We start from the raw sequence: 23601 nt of genomic DNA on the forward strand, positions 1-23601 counted from the left end.
TCCTCAAGCCAGTCTCTGAGGAGTGATATTTTATTGCTCACTGACCTAGTGTTAAGGTAGTAGCAGGGAATAGGCGTAGAGGATTAATTGTTGATTTTTTGACATTTTATCTGTTTGAGGAATCGGTCTTGATCTTTTAGTCTTTGAAAGGGTCTGTTTATGTGTGTTTTAAAGTTTGTGGTTGGAGGTGCTTTGTAGAACTTTGATAGGGTGAGGTAGGACTTGCGAGCAGTTGATCAGATTAGTAGTGGACAGGCCTCCAGTGTAGGGTAAGAGAGGATGAGTTGGGAGGGGATATAGTTGTGTGCTCGGTTTAGAGATTGAATAAGGAGCCAATGGCCACAGCTTGTGATGATTAGAAGAAGATACAGCCAGGGACCTGATGTCATGGTTAATGTGTGTTACGTCAGGATTCTCTGCTCCGACAGAGGTCTTGGGTGATAAAAGATTGGAGGCTGCTGAAAAGGATGTGAAGTGGCGTGCTAGGATGTATGGGAGATCCTGTCTGGATGAAGAAGTTGAGGTGTGTGCTGAATAGTGAAAGGGGACCTCTAGAACTGCTCACGCCTTCTCGGCCTGGCCATGGGCTCCCCAGCAGCAGCCCTTGCAGATGCTTGTGCAGGGGAAACTCGTGCACATCGAGAGATCAAGATCTTGTCTTCCAGGCACTGGGGTCCCGATGCTGCACTTGGGAAGTTCTCACTCACTCTCCTCTTCCGGTCACCGGGGTGTCTGCTTTGTGTAGCGGCTGTGTAGGGGAAGCACTCGTTCACTACAGGGGTTAGCTCTCATCTTCCTGACTCTTGGGTGCTGATGCTGTCCTGGTCCCGCGGTTCAGCGTGGTTCATTACATCTTTCTAGTTGGCACAGCCGGGGAGGGTTTAGCTCTCACTCCTCTGGTGCCGACTTTGCTCTTAACTCGTTCTGTGGCCCAGCTTGGTTCTGTTCTGCTGTTGCTGACTTTGCGCCTGTTCTGTGGACCGGCCCGGTTCTGTTCTGCGGGTGCCAACTTTGCTCTTGTTCTGAGGCCCAGTTTAGCTCTCACCCTTTGGGTGCCGACTTTGCTCTTGTTCTGTGGCCTGGCCTTGCAGTCCAGTGATAGTCAGTGATTGCGCTGCCCGATGGTAGTATGCCAACTTTGGATTTTTCAGCCCTTCTTTCCTTGGAGCTTCAGACACCGATGCTGCCCTATTCCCTTGGTCTCACGTGGGTTAGAATACTACCCGTTATAGGCGATTGTTGTCTCCTCAATCATTCAGGTGCCTTCTGGCCAGGACTTGCAGTTCCTCAGTCTTTGTTTTTGGGCTCAATCTGTCTGGCTTCGGTTGAACCGGCCTTGGCATGGGGAGCTCACTGCAGCACTGCCTTCCTAGTCGGTGGCCTTCTGTTAGTCTTGCTGCATCATTCTGAATCAATTGGAGTTGGAGCAGACCAGTGTAGAGTGCATTTCAGTAATCCAGTCTTGATATCATTGCATGCACAACTGGGATAAGCCTTCTCAATGTAAGGAGAGAGGCAGCATAGTTGTTGCAAATAGTGGAAGCAGCTCAGAAGGTTGCTTGATTTGGGGAATCAGAGTAAGTGTTTCTGTGTTCCAAGGTTCCTGACATGATTTGAGGGGGGAGTTAGTATTTCCCAGAAGAGATTTTGATGTCAGGTATGTATGTGGCCACTTGTGTTATGGACCCAGAGAAGCTTGGTTTCACTTGGGTTCAGGCAAAGTTTGTTGTGTTTAGCCCATTCTTGAACTAATATTAGACAAGTAATCATTTTATTCAGGGCTGTTGGTAAGTGAGGTTCAATGGGTATCTGTAGCTGCACATCATCGGTGTAGATGTAGAACTGAGTGTCCATCAACTGAATCAACTCAGCCAGTGGCTTCAGGTAGATATTAAACAGAATAGGTGACAGTATCGATCCTTGTGGTACTACAGGTCAGTGCCCATGGTGGCGTTGAGGTGCTGCCAAACATGGACTGTTGCCTGTCTGATAGGATCTGAACCAGGCAAGTGCTTATTCCATATATATCTGTTTCTGCTAGTCGTGCTAGCATGATATCATGATCCATAGTGTCAAAAGCTGCTGAGAAATCTAGTAGTAGTAACATTGAGGCAAATCCCCTGTTTCTGTGAAGATCATCTAGTAGGGATACAAGGACCATTTCTGTTCAATAACCACGTCTGAATCCAGATTGACATGGATCTAGCCAGTTTCTCTCTTTTAGTCAATCGAGTTGAACACAGACTATTCTATAAGTTTTCCTAGAAATGGGTTGTGGATACTGCTGATAACTTTCAAGTTTGTCCTGGTTAAGATTGTTTTTCTTTAGCAAAGGGTGCACCATTGTTCTTTTTAATGCTGTTGGTAGCTGCCCATTAGAAAGAGAGGAGTTAACGATTTTTGTGGTGCCTTCTAAGAGGCCCATACTTGCTTACTGCATTATCTTTGATGGGCAGGGTTCGAGGGAGCAGCTAGTTGGTCGAACATCTCTTAGGATTTTGTCAAGGCTCTCCTCTGTTATTGGTGTTATTGGGTTATAAGTGTCCCATATGTCTGTGTCAGGAGGGGGCGTGTTTGTGTGCTCCTGGTTAGTTGATTGGAGACTGGGTGGAACTGCCTGTAAATCCTGGCAGAGGCTTTTAATTTTGTTGGCAAAGTATGCAGCAAAATCATTGCAGTTCAGTTTTAACTTAGCAGGCTGGTTCTGCTGTGGAGGTTGCACTAGGCTGTTTACTATACTGAATAGCTGCTTGGTTGAATTGGCAGCTTGTGCAATTCATTAAGAGAAATATTGTTTTTTGGTTGCTGTTAAAGCTTGGTGATAATTTTAATGTTTCCTACAGTTTAGCCTGTCTTCATACAGGTGAGATTTACGCCATCTCCTTTCCAGTTTCCGTCCTTCACATTTAAGGATCCGAAGTTCTGGAGAAAACCAACGTGAGCATTTTTGAGTGGGGCATAAGACCTTTTTTAGTGGTGCCGTTTTCTCTAAGGTCTTGGCTACGTGTGTATTTCAGATGTCAACCTGTTCTGACACTATAGTTGACTTTTTATCCACATGTGTATAGGCCAAGGCCTCTAGGAAAATCTGTGGCCAGCTTTGTTTTTTTTTGTTTTTTTAAATCTCTGATCTACTTCCAAACTCTTGGCGGTGCCATTTTGTTTCAGGTGGTCATTTAGGGAAAACTTAATTAGAAAATGGTCTGACCATGATAGGGGTGTTGTTTCAATACTGCTATCCTGGGATGTCAGCCCCTTTGTAGAATAATATGTGACCCTTTTCGTGGGTTGGAGAATTGATCACCTGTGTGAATCCTAGTGTTGTCATCGTGTCTAGGAAGGCAGCTGTGGTGGTATCTGGGGTTTCTATGTGTAGATTGAAATCTCCCATGATCACTATCCTAGGGTAATTCATGGGCACTTGAGTAATCGGGTCCAGGAGTTCTTCCACAGATAATGTGTTGTTATAGGGTGCTCGGTATACCATGAGCAACCAGATTTGTTTCTCCTCTTTAAGATGGATTAAAAGAGATTGATTCATTTAGTTTGTGAATGGTGATTCTGCACAGTTTGATTGTATCCTGAATCAGGACTGCTACTCCTCCACCCCATCTTCCTGGTCTTTGTTGATGGATGTTGAAACCTGTCGAACATAGTTCAGCCAGTGGTAAACCCCCATTTTCATCTAGCCAGGTTTCACTTATTGGTTGGTGGGGGTACTTGTGGTATGACAGTAAGGCGATCTTTTAAGCACTGTTATGTAAGTGTTTGAACTCTTGCACTTTTGCCTTCTCTTTGGTTGGTGGAAATTATAATTTCCTTTCCCACACACTGCTGGGATCCCCAAGGTCTCTTGGTTTGCTGGGCCTAGACACATTCTTTTTCACTGGGTGGCGCTATAACCCTGAAAAACTCTGAGGATCGGCAATCTTGCCAGTTGGCACTATAGGATTAAAGGCGTTTGCAGTTATTTGAGAGACCAGGCCTTTTAAGTTGTAAATTCAGACCAGGCCTGGGAGAGCAAAGTAAAAGAGAAAATTAGTATGTTCTAACGCACTTAAGTGAGTTTCCTGCAAAAACACTATGCCTGTAACCTGAGCTCATGTAAAATCATCTTCCGCTTAATTGGGGGAGTTTATACCACAGATATTCTAAGTCACTACATTAAGGGTAGTCATCGAGAGGAAAGAAATAATACCCCAGTGATCGCAGGTGATAACTGCTTCAGTGATACACTCAACAGTACAAATGGAGACAAAGGAGTCCAATAGAGTTGAACAGCCCTCTTAGCTAAGAAAATCCCCATCCTCTTCCCCTCCTCTTTACAACCCCTCAATAGATATATCATGTAATTTAAAGCCCCACTTGCTGCAACAGTCAATGTCTACTACTAATAATACTTATTTCTATAGCTCTACTAGACGTATGCAAGGCTGTACACTGGACATAAAGAGACAGTCGCTGCTTGAGAGCTTACAATGTAAATAGGACAGACAAACAGTTCAAATAAGGGATAAGTGAATTACAAAGGTGAGGATGATAAAAATGGGTGCTGAACAACTGAGTAAAGGTTAGGTAAAGGTAAAAACGACATCAAATAGGTGGGCTTTTAGCCTAGATTTGAAGACAGCCAGAGATGGAGCTTGACGTACCGGCTCAGGAAGTCTATTCCAGGCATATGGTGCAGCAAGATAAAAGGAACAGAGCCTGGAGTTAGCAGTGGAGGAGAAGGGTGCAGAAATGAGAGATTTACCCACTGAACGGAGCTCCCGGGGAGGGGTGTAGGGAGAGATAAGAGTGGGGAGGTACTGAGGAGCTACAGAGTGAATGACTTGCTGACCTGAACATGTATACCCTGGAGGAAAGGAGAAACAGGGGTGATATGATACAGACGTTCAAATATTTGAAAGGTATTAATCCGCAAACGAACCTTTTCCGGAGATGGGAAGGCGATAGAACTAGAGGACATGAAATGAGATTGAAGGGGGGCAGACTCAAGAAAAATGTCAGGAAGTATTTTTTTCACGGAGAGAGTGGTGGATGCTTGGAATGCCCTCCTGTGGAAGTAGGTGGAGATGAAAACGGTAATGGAATTCAAACATGCGTGGGATAAACATAAAGGAATCCTGTTCAGAAGGAGCTTAGCCGAGATTGGATGGCAGAGCCGGTGGTGGGAGGCGGGGCTAGTGCTGGGCAGACTTATACGGTCTGTGCCCTGAAAAAGACAGATACAAATCAAGGTAAGGTATACACAAAAAGTATCACATATGAGTTATCTTGTTGGACAGACTGGATGGACCGTGCAGGTCTTTTTCTGCCATCATCTACTATGTTACTTATAAGTCAGTAAGAGGTATTTGAACTGTATGCGGAAACGGATAGGAAGCCAATGAAATGACTTGAGGAGAGGTCTAATAGGAGCATAATGACACTGGTGGAATATAAGTCGTGCAGCAGAATTTTGAACAGATTGACGGGGAGAGAAATGGCTTAGTGGGAAACCTGTGAGAAGCAAGTTGAAGTAGTCTAAGCGAGAGGTGATAAGGGTTCTGGTAGTGTTCTCAGAAAAGAAAGGATGAATTTTGGTGATAAGGACAAATTCTGGTGATAGTCCCTCTATGAAATATACAGTTAAACACATGAAACCCCATACTCTTTATGACAAAGATCAGATTCAAGATCTTAATACGTATACTTTGGAAGCAAGGCAGGAGAGGGGAGGTAGAATAAAGATATTTAAATAACTCTGTATCATAAATGCACAAGAGGTGTCTTTTTCAGTTGAAAAGAAGCTGTGGAATGAGGGGGCATAGGATGAAGGTGAAAGGAGAGAGACTGAGGAATAATGTAAGGAAATACTTTTTAAAACTTTTATTAAGAAGTCTTTATTGAAACTTATAAACAGAGCATATAATGTAGCAAACAAACACCTCTCACTGTAATGCAAATCAAAATTGTTTCAGAACAGAAAAAGGCTGGAAAATCTATAATACCTGAAACTTCTCAATTTTTTCCCATTTTTAAAATTTTGACTGAAACAAATATAACCCCTCCCCCCCCCCAAAAAAAAAAAAAAAAAAAAATTATATAGTTAAAAAGGAGGGAAGAAGGGGAAACACAGGACTGCAAATCATTTACTGCTAAAGGGAGAAGAGAGGTGATACCTCATTTACCCACAAAGCTCAAGTTTTGAACAGATCCTCAGATCTTCTGCCAACCAGCAAGAGTTTTACTCCTAATGGCAGTAAGTTCCCCCCCCCCCCCCAATTTGTACACATAATACAATCTAAGTTTCTATTTTAGCAACATAGGAACACCTGGGTCCTTCTACCTGAGGCCAAAGTAAGCTTAGCAGCATGCAGCAGATAACAAGCCAAATGGGTCTGCTGCTTACGAAGACCAGGTATGTCCCAAGGTATTTGCAATCCCATAATCCACAAACTCTGAAAAGAGATACATTTACAAAACACCTTAGCTTTCAGATAGGTCCACCAGATATGCCCCATTAAGAAAGGTTGGATGTGTGCAGTGGCCTTGCAGTGGAGGTGATGGAGATAAAGACTGTATCTGAATTCAAGAAAGCATGGGACCAAGCACACATGATCCCTAAAGTAGAGGAAGGGGTAATAGATGGTATGGATGGTCAGAGTGGATAGGCCATATGGTCTTTATAAGCCTTCATTTTCTATGTTTCTCTCCAAAGAACTGCAGGTGTCTCTGATCTTAGCTTAGGCCAGTACTTATGATGCTACAATAAGAATTGAGACTGGCATGTGATTCATGGCACTGTAACAAGATGGAAACCACTGCTGTCCAAGAGTAACATCAATGCATGTCTCACGTTTGGGGAAAAACACACATAGATGATCCCTAAGTCTTTTAGGATAATGTATAATGTTCTATGGATAGACGAGTCAAAAGTGGAACTCTTTGGACAACAGTTCCCATTTTGTCTTTGTAAAGCAAATACACATTCCACAGTAAGAACATTATACCTGCTGTCAAGTATGGTGGCAGTAGTTTGATGGTGTGGGGATGCTTTGTTGCCTTAAGACTTGGAAAACGTGCCATGATTGAATGAACCATGGATTCCTGCACTGTACCTGAAAAATTCTTAAGGAGAATGTCCGGTCATCAGTCTGTGAGCTAAAGCTGAATTGGGTTATGTATAAGACAATGATCCAAAACACAAAAGCAGGTGCACAGCTGAATGGCTGAGGAGAAACAAAATTAAGTTTTGGATTGGCCTAGTCGAGTCCTGGCTTCCGATCAGATACCGCATTCAATTCAAGCTTCTCCTTCTTACCTACAAATGCACTCAGTCTGCTGCCCCTCACTATCTTTCTACCCTCATCTCCCCTTACGTTCCCACCCGTAACCTCCGTTCACAGGATAAATCCCTCCTCTCAGTACCCTTCTCCACCACCGCCAACTCCAGGCTCCGCTCATTCTGCCTCGCCTCACCCTATGCTTGGAACAACCTTCCTGAGCCCTTACGCCAAGCCCCCTCCCTGCCCGTCTTCAAGTCTTTGCTTAAAGCCCACCTCTTCAATGCTGCGTTCGGCACCTAACCCTTACCGTTCAGTGAATCCAGACTGCCCCAATTTGACTGCCCCTATCGAACTGACCGTTCACTTGTCTATTAGATTGTAAGCTCTTTGAGCAGGGACTGTGTCTATTTGTTAAATTGTACAGCGTTGCGTAACCCTAGTAGCGCTCTAGAAATGTTAAGTAGTAGTAGTAGTAGTATATCCCTATTCCTATGGAAATAAAATGTATTGTCAGGTTGGCAAAGGAATATTAGAAAAGTTTTGTTTCTTTGAAATGTGATTTACTGCAGATGCAATGTTCCTGCTTAGCAGGCAGTTTAGATATAGATGTATGTGTGTGTATGTGACTCATTGTAATAATGAAGAAATTGATTTTATGAGAGTTACTTTGGTGTATGGCTAAGGTGGAGGACTAGGATGGCATAAGGGAACTGAGTTTTACCTTTTTGTTTTATATGTTTCAGTGCATTATGTGGTTTTATAAATTTGTGTGTGTGTGTATTTGTGTGTGTGTATATATATATATATATATATGTATATATACAGTGGGGGAAATAAGTATTTGATCCCTTGCTGATTTTGTAAGTTTGCCCACTGACAAAGATATGAGCAGCCCATAATTGAAGGGTAGGTTATTGGTAACAGTGAGAGATAGCACATCACAAATTAAATCCGGAAAATCACATTGTGGAAAGTATATGAATTTATTTGCATTCTGCAGAGGGAAATAAGTATTTGATCCCCCACCAACCAGTAAGAGATCTGGCCCCTACAGACCAGGTAGATGCTCCAAATCAACTCGTTACCTGCATGACAGACAGCTGTCGGCAATGGTCACCTGTATGAAAGACACCTGTCCACAGACTCAGTGAATCAGTCAGACTCTAACCTCTACAAAATGGCCAAGAGCAAGGAGCTGTCTAAGGATGTCAGGGACAAGATCATACACCTGCACAAGGCTGGAATGGGCTACAAAACCATCAGTAAGACGCTGGGCGAGAAGGAGACAACTGTTGGTGCCATAGTAAGAAAATGGAAGAAGTACAAAATGACTGTCAATCGACAAAGATCTGGGGCTCCACGCAAAATCTCACCTCGTGGGTATCCTTGATCATGAGGAAGGTTAGAAATCAGCCTACAACTACAAGGGGGGAACTTGTCAATGATCTCAAGGCAGCTGGGACCACTGTCACCACGAAAACCATTGGTAACACATTACGACATAACGGATTGCAATCCTGCAGTGCCCGCAAGTCCCCCTGCTCCGGAAGGCACATGTGACGGCCCGTCTGAAGTTTGCCAGTGAACACCTGGATGATGCCGAGAGTGATTGGGAGAAGGTGCTGTGGTCAGATGAGACAAAAATTGAGCTCTTTGGCATGAACTCAACTCGCCGTGTTTGGAGGAAGAGAAATGCTGCCTATGATCCAAAGAACACCGTCCCCACTGTCAAGCATGGAGGTGGAAATGTTATGTTTTGGGGGTGTTTCTCTGCTAAGGGCACAGGACTACTTCACCGCATCAATGGGAGAATGGATGGGGCCATGTACCGTACAATTCTGAGTGACAACCTCCTTCCCTCCGCCAGGGCCTTAAAAATGGGTCGTGGCTGGGTCTTCCAGCACGACAATGACCCAAAACATACAGCCAAGGCAACAAAGGAGTGGCTCAGGAAGAAGCACATTAGGGTCATGGAGTGGCCTAGCCAGTCACCAGACCTTAATCCCATTGAAAACTTATGGAGGGAGCTGAAGCTGCGAGTTGCCAAGCGACAGCCCAGAACTTTTAATGATTTAGAGATGATCTGCAAAGAGGAGTGGACCAAAATTCCTCCTGACATGTGTGCAAACCTCATCATCAACTACAGAAGACGTCTGACCGCTGTGCTTGCCAACAAGGGTTTTGCCACCAAGTATTAGGTCTTGTTTGCCAGAGGGATCAAATACTTATTTCCCTCTGCAGAATGCAAATAAATTCATATACTTTCCACAATGTGATTTTCCGGATTTAATTTGTGATGTGCTATCTCTCACTGTTACCAATAACCTACCCTTCAATTATGGGCTGCTCATGTCTTTGTCAGTGGGCAAACTTACAAAATCAGCAAGGGATCAAATACTTATTTCCCCCACTGTATATATATGTATATATGTATATGTATATGTATGTATATATATATATATATATATATATATATATATGTATATAATCGGTACATTTATACCCCGCCTTTTGCCAGAACTTAAAAGTTTTTTTTCAGAAAAAGCATTTTTATAAAGAATGGAAACATGAACCTTTTCTACCTTTTGTTTATTTGTTCCTTCCTAGAAATTTCAGTGGTTTTTTGTTGTCACTTGCCCAGTCTTCTTAGTCTCCCCAATTCAGAAACTTCAGTTTCCAGCTATTATTTGTAATGCTTCTTGATATCCACCTGCTAATCCAGAAATTTCTACGCACTACCGCATTCCCACAACTTCAGTACAGTTTTCGTTTGTCCTGTTTACCTGGAGATTTTTGTCACTGCCTCTCAGTGAACTTTGCTTAAAGCTTGGAAATTCTTTCAGCAAAAGCATTCTTTTCATTTCTTGAGAGGCATATCTCATCTTTTCTCAGCAGACCTTCATTAAATACTGGATCATGATCTATTCTAAGCAGTCTTGTCAATATCATTTATGTAGCTATATATTTCTCTTCAGGGCTTATCTATCCCTAGGCATGCCTGTAGCCATGACTAGGGATAGGTCCGGGCCCCTGTGTCTTTCACCTGTACTTCCAGGGTCATGTAGTCCTTTGCTCAGGGTCCTACCTTGTTTTATCATGGGTTCCTGCATGGATGAGTAGCCAAGGGGTAATAGAATGCCTGATGAATTTTGACAGCCTTTCTGTAATGTCTTGAATTCAGGCTCCTAACATGTAACTTCTGGATAACATGTTCAGGCTGCAGATCGGTCTCTGTCCCGTGTTGAAGGGAGTCACCAACAACTTTTCACCTTTTCTTTGTTGTGTTTCCTCCCTTCTGTGTGTTTCATGTATATGTGTGGTGTTCTAGGACTGCATATCTGTTCCTTAAATAGTAATTCTATTTCCTATGTAAGCCGCATTGAACCTGCTATGTGTGGGAAAGCGCGGGGTTCAAATGTAATAAATAAATAAGTGGGCTCATTGATGGTATGCTTTTTGCTTCTGGAAGTAGCTATTAGAAAATGGGATGGGAACGGGTCAGAGCCCATTGGTCAGACTTTGTCCCCGTGTCAATCTCTACTATGAAGGCTGTTAATGAACTGGACAGTTAATTGGAACAACAAGCAAAAGTGCTGGCCACAACTGGCAAAAATTGCACAGGGGAATCCTATGCATTCTTGCTACCAGCACGTCTTCTGAAAAGACATTTTCTATTGCAGGAAGGATTGTGGAAGACAGGAGAGCTAGACTGAATCCTGAGATTGTTGATGACCACCTCACGAAATACTTCAAAGAGAAAATTATACAACTACAACTTAAAATACCCACCAGCCCTACTGAATACGCCACACTCCTCGACTGTCTAGACCCGGCAGATGGAATATACCCAGCAGACAGAACCTGGACCGAATTCGAACTACTATCAGAAGACCACATCTCTGAAACACTCAAAAGATTTGCCAAATCCTACTGCAAACTAGACATATGCCCAAACAACCTCATGAAATCAGCCCCTCAACAATTCATAACAGACCTAACGAACCATGTAAACTCCATGCTACAAAATGGACTTTTCCCAAAAGAAAAAGGAAAAATTTTACTGACCCCAATACCCAAAGACGCAAAGAAAAATGCAAGTGAAATAACTAATTACAGACCAGTAGCATCCATACCACTAATAACCAAAATAACTGAAGGGATGGTAACAAAACAACTTACAAACTACCTAGACAAGTTCTCAATACTGCATGATGCCCAATCAGGATTCCGATCGAATCACAGCACCGAAACAGTACTAATCACATTAATGACCAAATTTAAACAAATGATTGCAACCGGCAACAATATACTCCTCCTACAATTTGACATGTCAAGTGCCTTTGATATGGTTGACCACGGAATCCTACTACGCATACTTGAATACTTTGGCATCGGAGGCAATGTCCTAAACTGGTTCAAGGGGTTCCTAACCCTGCGCTCCTACCAGGTTACATCAAATTCAACTACGTCTGCAGCATGGACACCAGAATGTGGAGTACCGCAAAGATCACCCCTATCACCAACCATCTTCAACCTAATGATGATTCCTTTGGCAAAACTTTTATCAAGCCATAACCTTAACCCATATATATACGCTGACGATGTAACAATATATATCCCTTTCAAACAAGACATTAAAGAAATCTTCAACGAAATCAACCAAAGCTTACACATCATGAACACCTGGGCAGATGCATTTCAATTGAAACTCAATGCAGAAAAAACTCAATGTCTGATACTCACCCAGTACAACAAGAAGGAATTCACCGCTATAAACATACCAAAACTAAATCTTCCTATTTCAGATACTTTAAAAATCCTTGGAGTCACTGTTGACCGCCACCTAACACTCGAAACTCACGCAAACAACACAACCAAAAAGATGTTCTACAGCATGTGGAAACTGAAAAGAATAAGACCATTCTTCCCAAGATCCGTCTTCCGCAGCCTAGTGCAATCACTTGTACTCAGCCATCTGGATTACTGCAACTCACTGTACGCAGGTTGTAAAGAGCAAATACTGAGGAAACTCCAAACAGCCCAGAACACAGCTGCCAGACTCATCTTCGGGAAACCAAAATACGAAAGTGCAAAACCCTTACGAGAGAAATTACACTGGCTCCCACTCAAGGAACGAATCACTTTTAAATTATGCACACTAGTTCACAAAATTATTCACGGCGAAGCCCCAACCTACATGTCTGACGTAATAGACTTACCACCCAGAAACACTAAAAGATCATCCCGAACTTTCCTTAACCTCCACTTCCCAAATTGCAAAGGCATAAAATACAAAGTGCTACATGCATCAACCTTCTCTTATATGAGCACCCAATTCTGGAATAAACTACCACGTAACCTGAAGACGACTTACGAGCTGACCGACTTCCGCAAGTCATTGAAGACTTATCTCTTCGAAAAAATCTATCGAAAGGATTAAAACACATGAAGGCCACGCACACTGTTAGTACTGCATCAATACATACTCATTTATACTCTCATCCCCCGAAATTCTAACACACTCAAACCTTAATCTACAGGTAAAAATGTTATAACCAAACGTTCTTTAGCTATTCTGTAATCCTATCAGTATCCGTTGTTTCTTCACTATTCCATTGTTCTGTTCCATTGTTCTATTCCCCTTGCGATACGTAGACTTTGTTTTTACTTTACTCCTCACAATGTAGCCATAATCGAGTTGTAACAAATTGTACTTCCATCAATACAATGTATTGTAAGCCACACTGAGCCCGCAAATAGGTGGGAAAATGTGGGATACAAATGCAATAAATAATAATAATAATTCATCCACAGATTTAAAAAAATCATAACCGTGCTTCGTAGGGCATATTTCTTTCTTGCTAGGGCATACAGAATGGGTTGTATTTTGTACCCCTGGACATTTCAATAGTGTGGATTAGGGTTCTTTGGGGTAGTAGAAGTCAGCTATTGTTGGGAATGGAGGAGTAGAGTATGGTGGTTGGGGGTGGTTATTATAGTTGCTCATTGTTGGTGTTGTTTTCTGTTTGGATTTATAAACAGCAGTTGTACAGAATATCGTTCCTTTTAAGATTTAAATATAAAATCATACTTTGAGGCTTCTGCAGATGAGAACAGAGTCTGCGCGGACGGAGACAGAGCCTGCGGGGGACAAACTTTGTCCTCGTGTCATTCTCTAGTAGCTATCTTCCAGTTTTCTTGTAAATTGGATGTAGTGTCTTCTCCTTTTCTGGTCCTTCTGTTGTCCTCTGCATATGACTTTTCATAATGGACATGATCTGTTATTAAAACCTTTACTTTCATGAATACTTCTCAGTGTGGCCATCTCTTCCCTCAGCTTTCTTATCTGCTTCCTGTGGAATTCTACAAGTTGATATTTCTTGCAATGGATCGTATCCATAGACTGTTGCACACTGATTGGAATGTACCGTATATGCCACATTCCCAGCAGACAGAAGTGCAGGCAGGGGGTGAGACAGTAGTGATGGACTTGGTGACATGGCATTTTCCAACCATCATGGGTTCTTATGTTGAGATTCCCTTTACTCTGTTCATAGTCGGTACACTTTGGCTATTGGAACCCTGTTTTAAAAACTAAAATTTAACGGTAAATTAGGTCTTGGACCAACAACTTATAACAAAATCTACTCTTATGGAAAACAAATTTAACCTCCTCCCACCTCTTTGTCACTGCTCTTTTCTGCAGTCCTATGTTGCATCGCACTTTTCTAGGGAGTATTGAGGGGGAAAATACTTAAAACAGGTTGTGGTAGTCTGACAGTTCTAACATTTCCTTGCTTGTTTTTCTTCTCTCCACTTGTGCAGAGGCGGGCTCCACACCACAGCCATGCTAGGAAGAGAGCCAAGGTATGCGAGCTTCAGCCTTCTCCTTGTCCTCACATTTCTGTCCCTGTTTGTACTTCATCATGTTTTAGGAAAGGTGATAAAAAAATAGGTGGAATTATATGTTTTCTCACCTCCGCTCCTGCCATATGATTTTGTGTTCTGGCTCTTAAATTTTATCCCAGTCTCCACCCTTCACCTCCAGTTCACTTGTTGGACCTCCTGTGTCATCATTCCCTGACTTTCATTTAATGGCAGGCAATTTTCAGGTTCTTGACTTTTCATTTTTTCCCCTCTTGGGTAATGATAATCCTGGTGAGGTCTGTGCTCCGTGTAGAAAGAGCATCGGTGCATATCTTACCTGGGGTAACCCTTGTAGAAGAGAGAGTTCATTTTATATTCCTGTAGTCCTCCTGTCATCCACCTTTGTGCTAAAGTTACTAAGTAGGGTTACCATTGTGATGTTTTTGATGATGCCAGTATCTGCTTACTAAGCCATGGACTGGAGCCATCTTCTTGGGTCATATAGTCCAGTAAAATCCTGGTTGTAGGTTTAAATAGTCCTGCAATGCACTAATGTCCATACTCTACCAATCCTGTTTGTCTTAGGAAGGTGAAGGCAAAGGCTAGCCTGGTAGCTTTGGAGTAGTACTGTTTCTACATTAGATTCCCCCCTCCTCCCCCTTTGGGATTATCAGGGGATGCTGTACAGGCAACATTGAAATCCCCTGAGATGATGGAATGTGGTGTTAATCATTGCTCAAGATTGTTAGATGGGTTTTGTGGGGGAGGGGGCAGGGCTGTAGCCTCCCAGCCAAGAACTGTCACTGCAAAGCCTGAGGAGTTGGGAGGTGTCAATTAAAAAAAAAATACAGGAAAAAAAACTGAGTAGTTGCAAACAAAGGCTCCTGGCATCATAGCCTGAAAGTAGCAGGTTATAATTTATTTGGAATAACAAATGATGAAGAGGAAAGTGCCCGGCAACAAAAAAAGTGAATGCCGAAAAGAGTGCAGCACAGCACACACGTAGGCCCAGTTTACTTGCCAGTCTGCGGCTGTCCAGAGCTCCAGACTGGCTTTTAATGAGGTGAAGATAGTAATCACAGACAAGGGTGGGTGTGGTGAGGATTGCTGCATGTTTCTGGAGAGAGCCATGGGCTGTTGCTGTATTGACTAGGATAGGTGACGGTTTTAAAGTAGAGGAAATGCCCCACGTAGTAGAAAATAAAGGCTTGTAGTGCGATAGCCAAACAGGCTAGTTCTAATTTGAACTGGAAGCCCAAATGAGCAGGTGGAAAGTGCCATGCCAAAAGTATGCATATTCTGTTCTGCCATAGATTTGATATGAAACCCTTGTCTGTTATTTTCAGATGCTGTGACCTTCCCCTGTCTGAACAATCTGCCTCCTCTCCTCGCTGCCCCCATTATTCGATAATAGTGCAGGATGACTGGCAGTAGCATTTTGTAGTACTGCTGTTGATAAAATAGAAAAGGTTCTAATTATTGTGGCTGTAGGCACAGTGTTTGTGTTGAACAGTTATCTGACGTGTCCATTCAGTTACTCTCTTACACATAATAGCAATTGTGCTGCCGCTCCCTTCTGGACCAAGTGCTTATAAGTTACTGAGTCTTTGCTCTTTCTAGCACCTCCATTATTCTTTTTGCTTGAAGTCCTGCTGTAGTGAATTCCTCCGGAAATATGAAAGGGTGCACATACCTCGTGAATATGTTGCTGTTATATTTCTATAATTTTTCACTTTACTGTTTAGCTTATGCAAAGTAGATCTCCAAGCACAAAATTAGTTGAGAGTAAATTGGTTTTTCTTTGCTACCCCAGGAAGAGAGCAGTAGATAGCGGTTATCAGCTCTTACCTGGTGTTAATTTATTAATAGATATTAAAGATCAGTTTCCAATACATGTGGTGGAACCCAAATTAAAATTCACTGGGTGATATTGGAGAATCTGAAAAACGTGTGCATTAAACCATTCTGAATTGCATATAGTAACAAAATTAAGTGCATCTTTGGTGCTTTGTAATCTGACTACTTGTTTAACTATGTGCACAGTGTTAGCACCGGAGTGCATTCAACTAAGGATGAGGATGGCATTTCCCTGGTAAAAGACTGTTGTAATTTGTTTTGTACTTATTTTAATCTTAGCAATTTTTTTCCAGTCCAACTCGAAGCTAAAGCTTGTTCGGAGTTTGGCTGTTTGCGAAGAATCCTTAAATCCTTTTATAGACGGCCACTTAGAAACACAGGTAGGTGTGTGCTGTCTATTGGTTTGTCAGTAATCAGAGCTGCTGTTTTTTGCTCAAGTACTTTTGACTCTTGTTAGCACAGTTGTCACTCCTGTCTTTGTTGCAGATTCTTGCCTTGATGCTCAGAAGCAAATGCGGGCACTAGAGGCCATTAACGCCGAACTAGCGCCCATATTAGTGCAGAATGCTCAGATGCTCTGGCGTGGGAAATAACAAGCGCGCCAGAGGTTAGCGCCAATAGCTTGGTAATGTAGTCAAACACGTGTTAATGAGCTCCTTTCCTATTCCCTCAAAACAAAGCCTCCTTACCGCTGTAAAAAATAACTCCAGCTCGGAGTAGACATTAGGGTGTTTGACGAGATGATTTCTTATTATTTCTTTATTTAAATTCTGCCGGTTTTTATAAAGTTTGGATGCAGAAAGAAGCCTGTGCAAGCCCCTAAGCGCTGGTAGTGAGAAACAAATTTGCATGAGTCCGATTAAACCAGAAAGTGAAAGCAGAAATTGATGCCTGTTTCCTGCATTTAAATATAAGCCTTCCAATTAAAAAAAATGAAATATTTAAAGGTGCAGAAAACAGACGCCGGTGTGTGCTTGATGTTCGGGTTTTGCCTGGTGCATGCACACAGGAGCAAGGTTTACCACTAAACTCTTCTGGGTATACGTCAAGCATGCCCCCCACCCCACCACCACCACCACGCTGTCACTTTAACAGCATGCATATAATTTGTGTACCATTTCCTTTGAGCATTGGTGAGCTAATTTTCTGTGCTGTTCTAGCTGTATTTTTTTCTCGTTATTGGCTTACCGCGGCAGTTCTAAGCACTGTATATATTATTCTTGGGGACGTCAGTTTAGTTTCTTCTGCTTCTTTGCTCCTGATCCCTATTTTCCATAGTTTATTTGGCTCTCACTGCAGAAATGGCTCCATATCCATTACAAATGTACCCTGATTGTAAATACTTGGGATTTATGATTGTATATGTATTATCAAACATACGACTTTGATTGCATATGCCACAAAATTTCAAATGCCTTTTACGTTGCAATTTGTATCAAAAATTCTTCCCAACCTCATGAGAAATCTGTATATCATTCTTTATGCTGCTACTTGTTTCTGTCTTTGAGTTGGTGAGCCTTTGCAATAGGAACTTGGAAATGCCCTTTAAGTCAAGGTGAGCTCCAAGTGCATCATTGGCCAAACAATTATAATATCTATAATTAAATAGCCCTATTTATAGATGCACTCTGTAATGCTCTTGGGTAGTCCCGAGCATTTCAGAGTATAGGAAACTAGCTGTTTTATGGATTTGCTCCAACAACTGCCAGTGTTTTCCTTGCTTGATAGTGTGTCATTTTTGTTACAGATTAGTCTAGTTTGTATATTAGAGCTAGTGCTCAGCAGCCATATTGGAGTTGTATTTACTCCAGAGTGGTTTTCACAGGAATATGATGGCAGCCTCAGGGATGGGAAATGGCTATGTAAGATCCATCTGGTGTTCTGCTGGTCTTCTCTGTATGAGCGATGTCTTTTTCCCTCCTGCAGGATGTCATTCAGTTGCATGTCAGCTGCCCATCTGATAAAGAAGAAGAAAAATCCTCCAAGGATGGCTCTGAGAAAGAAGAGCGAGATAAAACTAAAGAGAAAGGCCCAAAGAAAATGCTTTCGAGGGGTAAGACCTAGAGCTAATATTTTTTTCTTTTGTAAAACTTAGCTAATTTTCCCCTACTCCGTTACACAAGCCAAACACTATGGAGACAACTTGAATGCTGAGGCTGCCACAAAACCAAACATTTGTTTTTCTCCCTGTCTTTCTAGAGCAGGCTTGTACAAGTTCAGTCCTTGAGGGCCACAAACAGACCAGGTTTTCAGGATATCGCTATTGAATTCAGTAGGGATTGCCTGACAGTCTGAGGACTGAACTTGGACAAGCCTGCTCTAGATTCTAGTCTGGATGCAAAGGTAGTATGCTGCACCCTTACCCCATCCAAGGACTGGAGAGGCACTTCTCTAAGTACATCCTCAGAGGTTAACAGATCAGCAGCAGCCATCTTCCCTCCCCAGATCTCTGCACAATAATGTAGCAAGAGTAGGGTGCTGGACCCAAAGAAGTTGTTTTGTAACCATCATTGCTTACATGCAAATTTATTTTGTTAATTTGTTTTCCACAGATTCTAGCCAAGAGTACACAGACTCCACTGGAATAGATGTACATGAATTTTTAGTAAATACACTGAAAAATAACCCAAGGTAAGATGTTGAGTACACTGTGAACAAGATGTTTTACAATAATTCTGTGAGTGCAAGAGATCAGTCCTCTGAGAGGTGATGACATCTGATGTCAGAACATTATTTTACATCTGAGAGCTTTCTAGAATGCTCTACTGTGCATGCTCTGGAGTTCGTACCTTTGTTTTATTATAGAGGGTTATTTTGGTTCTACTTCTTCTGTAGAAGCCTGAGGTCACATTTTTCACCTTTTGTCTGCAAATTGTGTAAAAAGTGTGGTATTTTATGTGTTCTTGCTGAGTTGCTCCTTCATTTGGATCATGTTTTTTTTCCCTTTAGAATACCCTATATAGGTTTTTCATAGAATTTCTAAGTTTGTCCATCAACACGGAGGATTTAAATCAGGTACACGAGTGGATAACATAATCTGACAAGACCAGGATGGCATAGCTCTCCCAGATTTCAGAACTGGTATAAAGTTCTGGGCATGCTCAGCACTTCCTGGGTGTAGCAGTTCCATCAGAGTGGAGGAGTGGCCTAGTGGTTAGGGTGGTGGACTTTGGTCCTGGGGAACTGAGGAACTGAGTTCAATTCCCACTTCAGGCACAGGCAGCTCCTTGTGACTCTGGGCAAGTCGCTTAACCCTCCATTGCCCCATGTAAGCCGCATTGAGCCTGCCATGAGTGGGAAAGTGCGGGGTACAAATATAAGAACAAAAAAGTCACTAAAGTTTTGGTTGTTTTCTGCGCTGCCAAACGGACTTGAAACAAAGTTCTTTTGACTGTCAATGAAGAGTTTTCTTCCTCTTGTTGATCTGACATTTTTTGTCATTTTTGTTGATTTTTCTTTCTTTAAAAGAAAAACAAAAAGGTGCTCCGTTTTTCTTGAGACATTAGGACCATGGCACAGGCAAAAAGCCAGGCTTCAGGCTCTGTTTAGCCTCCCACAGAAAGACAGCAGGTGACACCTACAGACTTTCTCATTTGTTAGTGTTCAACACATCACCAGCAGCACTTTTATGAATATGGATGCATATTTCCAGAAGCCCGGAAGAATCCTCTCTGTCAGCCGCATTCCCTTTAAGCTGTAGACATGTGTGCTTGCACAGATCCTGAACCCTGTACACAAAGCAAAACATAGCATGCAGTAGAAAATATAATGCTGAGGCATTTTAGTTAGTTGTTAGAAAGTAGCATAGAGAAACTGAGCTATTTACATCTACCGCATCTTAGCAGCTGAGCATGATTACTTAAGTTAAATTGGTGCTCTGCTAAGTTAGCTGTTCTGGTCCCATCCATGGGATGGCACTATAATATTAAGCATAGATTGTTGGTGACACTTTCATTATTAAGTTTTAACAGTGTTCCCTCTCAACCTGGCTTGTCCAAGTTCAGTCCTCGAGGATTGCAGGCATTCCAAGTTTTCAGGATATGAGAGAGATCAGCATACAATGGATGTAGTGAGCCTGCAAATTTTTCTCAAGCTTATTCATTAGGGATATCCTGAAAATCTGGGCTGTTTGCAGCCCTCAAGGACTGAACTTGGACAAGCCTGCTCTAAACTGGGTGATTTTGTTTTAAAAAGCCCCAATGTATTTTGTGTTGTGTTTTTTTTTTTTTTTTTTTTTGGGGGGGGGGGGGGGGGGGGAATATTACTATACTGTTCTCAGTTGACTCTATTTTATTTAAAAACATATCTATTCCAGTATTCCAAAGTTCAAATCTGATTACAATAGTAAACATACATAATCAATTAAATCAACATGAAGATACATTACATAACTTAAATCAAAAAAGACAACCATAAAACACAAAGTTGAGACCTGTTCTTTTCAGTTGTTTCCTGAGTTCCATCAAAAATCTGAAATGTCTCCCTTTGTGTTTTTAATTCATGTTAAGACCACAAATACCTTACTGTTAAGGCGATAGTAATTTAATATTTTTTTTTAATTTTGCTCTGTTATAATTGATTTTTTTTTAAGATTTCAACAATTTTTATTGATGATTCAATAAAATATATATATCTACTACACTCAATATACAATGGATTAATAACAGTCATCCGTATTTGAGTACAATAATAGTCACATCATCAAATTTTTAACACTGCCCTCCTACCCTACCCAATCCCATGACCCAACCTTCCCTTCTATTCTACTTCTGTCTATATCTATTTGCAGAATCATAATACCCGGAGCTTCCACTAACTGTCCCACCCAACCTGTCTGAAATTTAGCATGTTCTGCTGACGTCGAATGTGTTTCTTGCAAAAAAGCAACATCAGCTTTATGGCGCTTTAAAGCCTGTAATACCTTTGTCCGTTTAATTGGTGAAGAAACTCCCCCCACATTCCACGAAACTAGCTTAAGTAATCCCAGGAGTCCATATTATGTAACCTCTTAAACAAAGATTTCTCTCAGAACCTGAATGAGGGAGGAACCCCCCAGCCCGTGAGTCACCTCCCCCCCCCCCCATTCGATCAATCTCCATGACATACCAGAGCTCGCTACAAATAAAACACCGCTACTACACCCCCACAACACCACCCAGATCCACCCCTCCAAAATCCAAAATCTTCCCAATTTCCTCCCCCTCCCCCCATGAGTCACCCTACCTCCCTCCCCTCCCCTACCCTCTCCACACAACGTTCTACCCAAGAACTGATCACATTAAGCCCTCCCCCCTCCCCCAAGCAGCATAGTTCCACCAAATTTAAGCAACCCCCCTATTTGCATAACACTTTTAAATCTTTTAACAATTATGAATACATCATGAGTACCCAAAGCTTAGTTTACTTTCATAAAGCCTCAAATCCACATGTTCGAAAACACCAGGACTTTTCATTTAATATTACTCTCATGCATTATATAAAAGTTCTTTGAAAATCTGTCTAATGTCTGAATTCAAACTTAGCAACTCGAAACTGTAGAATCCCAGAAACCTCAAGAGGAAAAGTATTAATTTGCCGTCCAGGAGCGCGCCTCAGGTTATCTTTGAAGCAACTTCCTTTAATATGGGTAATTGAGCGGCATAACTCGAAGCCTCCATGGGCGATGTGAAAAAACGTGTTTTACCAGCTGCTTGTATCCTTAGGCATGCTGGGTACAACAAGGTGAATGATATTTTCTTATTATGTAGCATTTTACATGTTTCCGCTGCGGAAAAATCCTGAAAACATAGTACACAGTTATTCTCGTACTGTAAGGCCCCCTTTGACCTCAATGCTCGTAATATGCTCTGCTTATGAACATAATTGAGGATTTTGCAAATTACAATGCATGGCCGTGACTGATCAGGACGAAGGGCTGCCAGTCGGTGCGCTCGTTCAATCCGCAGTAAATGAGCTCTCGCTTACTATCTTAAAAGAGCAGGATTTATTAGAAAGTCTATGCAGCTTTTCTTCTCATTCAGCCCCAACTGACTTAGTACTTCTGTGGCAAAGTGTACACTCGCTGACTGGCTAGTGTCTTGTGATCAGTTTTGAGGAGATCCAGTCAAACATCATCAAATCAGGGCCTCTCCTATTACCATGGCTCTCTTTAAAATCTGTTATATCAGAGAGTATCTGCAAGGTAGTTACATGGTCCTTGCTTCATCTCTTCTCTTTCCATTTCTACATGGGCAAATCTCTAGTCAGAAACAGAGCATTCAGTCAAGAATGCTGAACAATCTGTCCTTGATTTATTCAAGTCTTACATCATCATGTGAACAGATTGCCACTCCACACAGATATTTACCTGGGAAACTGGACAACCCTGAGCTTAGGAGCTGCTCACTTAATGTGTTTGATTCAGTCTTTATCAGTGGAGAAAGCAAAGATGCTTACTTTGTAACAGGTGTTCTCCAGAGTGGCCGAACTAATTAAGCACTTCTCTGAGAGTAGATCATAAGCTTTAAACTAACTGGTGAAAATACTGCTGGGCACAGAAGAGACCCAAGACATGCTGAGAATATTATATTCCATATCATCAAGCAGATCAATCCATAGACTGGTGGGTTGTGTCCATCTACCAGCAGGTGGAGATAGAGAGCAATCCTTTTGCCTCCCTATATGTGGTCATGTGCTGCCGGAAACTCCTCAGTATGTTCTCTATCTCAGCAGGTGGTGGTCACACACAGCAGCAGCTCTGGCTAGGCCTCCAAGCCTAATTTTTAGGTTTTGTTGAGTGCCTGGGGTTGAGGGCTCTTCTTGAGCAAGTGCAAACCTGGTGGCGCCAGGTCCCTCCTTTTCTCCCCCCTCCCGCTGGCTCCGTTAAAAAAAAAAATTTTTTTGAACGTCCTTAAGGGCGTTTATTTCGACGTTTATTTAAACGTTTATTGCAGCTACTCACTGGGACACCAGGTCGTTACAGCTCGGAGCGAGAAGCAGGTAATTTTACCTTTTTATAGCGGGCAGGGGGTTCCCCGATTGATCTCCACGTAGCCTATGGCGTCGGAGGGCGAGGGCGCGAAGAATCGCTCCCCGGACCGCGTGTGCGCTTCTAGCGGGGATGCGGGGGTTTTAAAGTCTGATTCGCCCTTGTTGGGTGTCAGTTTGGAGGCCGGTCAGTGTCCCGGGTCTTCCTCCGGCGCGGCGGTTTTTCCCGCCATAAACACCCATCCCCCGCTGCTCGCCTCCGCCATCTTGGCCGGCCACTCTGCTTGGACGGCTTCTTCTTGGGCCGCCCTTGAGCTGGGAGACGTTCATGCCATGGCCGCCCTTGATTTGGGCGCCGGCAAAAAAGCGGCTAAAGTTAAGCGCCGTTCTTCCCGCGCGGCTCCTTCGCGGAGTGTCGCGCCGGACGCCATCTTGGATGCGCAGCATGGTTCTCCCCCGCTCTTGCGAGCGCCGGTTGAGGGTGCGTCTAGGGCTGTGGCCCAGGCTGCTGAATTGCACAGTTTGGGGGGTTTCTCCCCCGAGTTTATTTTGCTGCTGCATCAGGCCTTCCTTATGCAGAACGCTGCCCCTTCTCCCTTGTCAGATAAAGGGGTTGAGGCCCCCGGAAGTAAACGCCCTC

General features: G+C 42.6%; 1 protein-coding gene across 1 annotated transcript in view; it reads left to right on the forward strand.

Annotated features, from left to right (window-relative positions):
• Window positions 1-23601, forward strand: part of R3HDM2 (R3H domain containing 2) — a 331022-nt gene that overhangs the window by 212859 nt on the left and 94562 nt on the right. Inside the window, 4 exon segments of the mRNA XM_030196632.1 lie at window positions 14097-14138; window positions 16289-16375; window positions 17922-18048; window positions 18548-18626. Coding sequence (XP_030052492.1) covers window positions 14097-14138; window positions 16289-16375; window positions 17922-18048; window positions 18548-18626 — 335 coding nt within the window.

Source organism: Microcaecilia unicolor, chromosome 3, assembly GCF_901765095.1.
Source record: "Microcaecilia unicolor chromosome 3, aMicUni1.1, whole genome shotgun sequence".
NCBI lineage: Eukaryota > Metazoa > Chordata > Amphibia > Gymnophiona > Siphonopidae > Microcaecilia > Microcaecilia unicolor.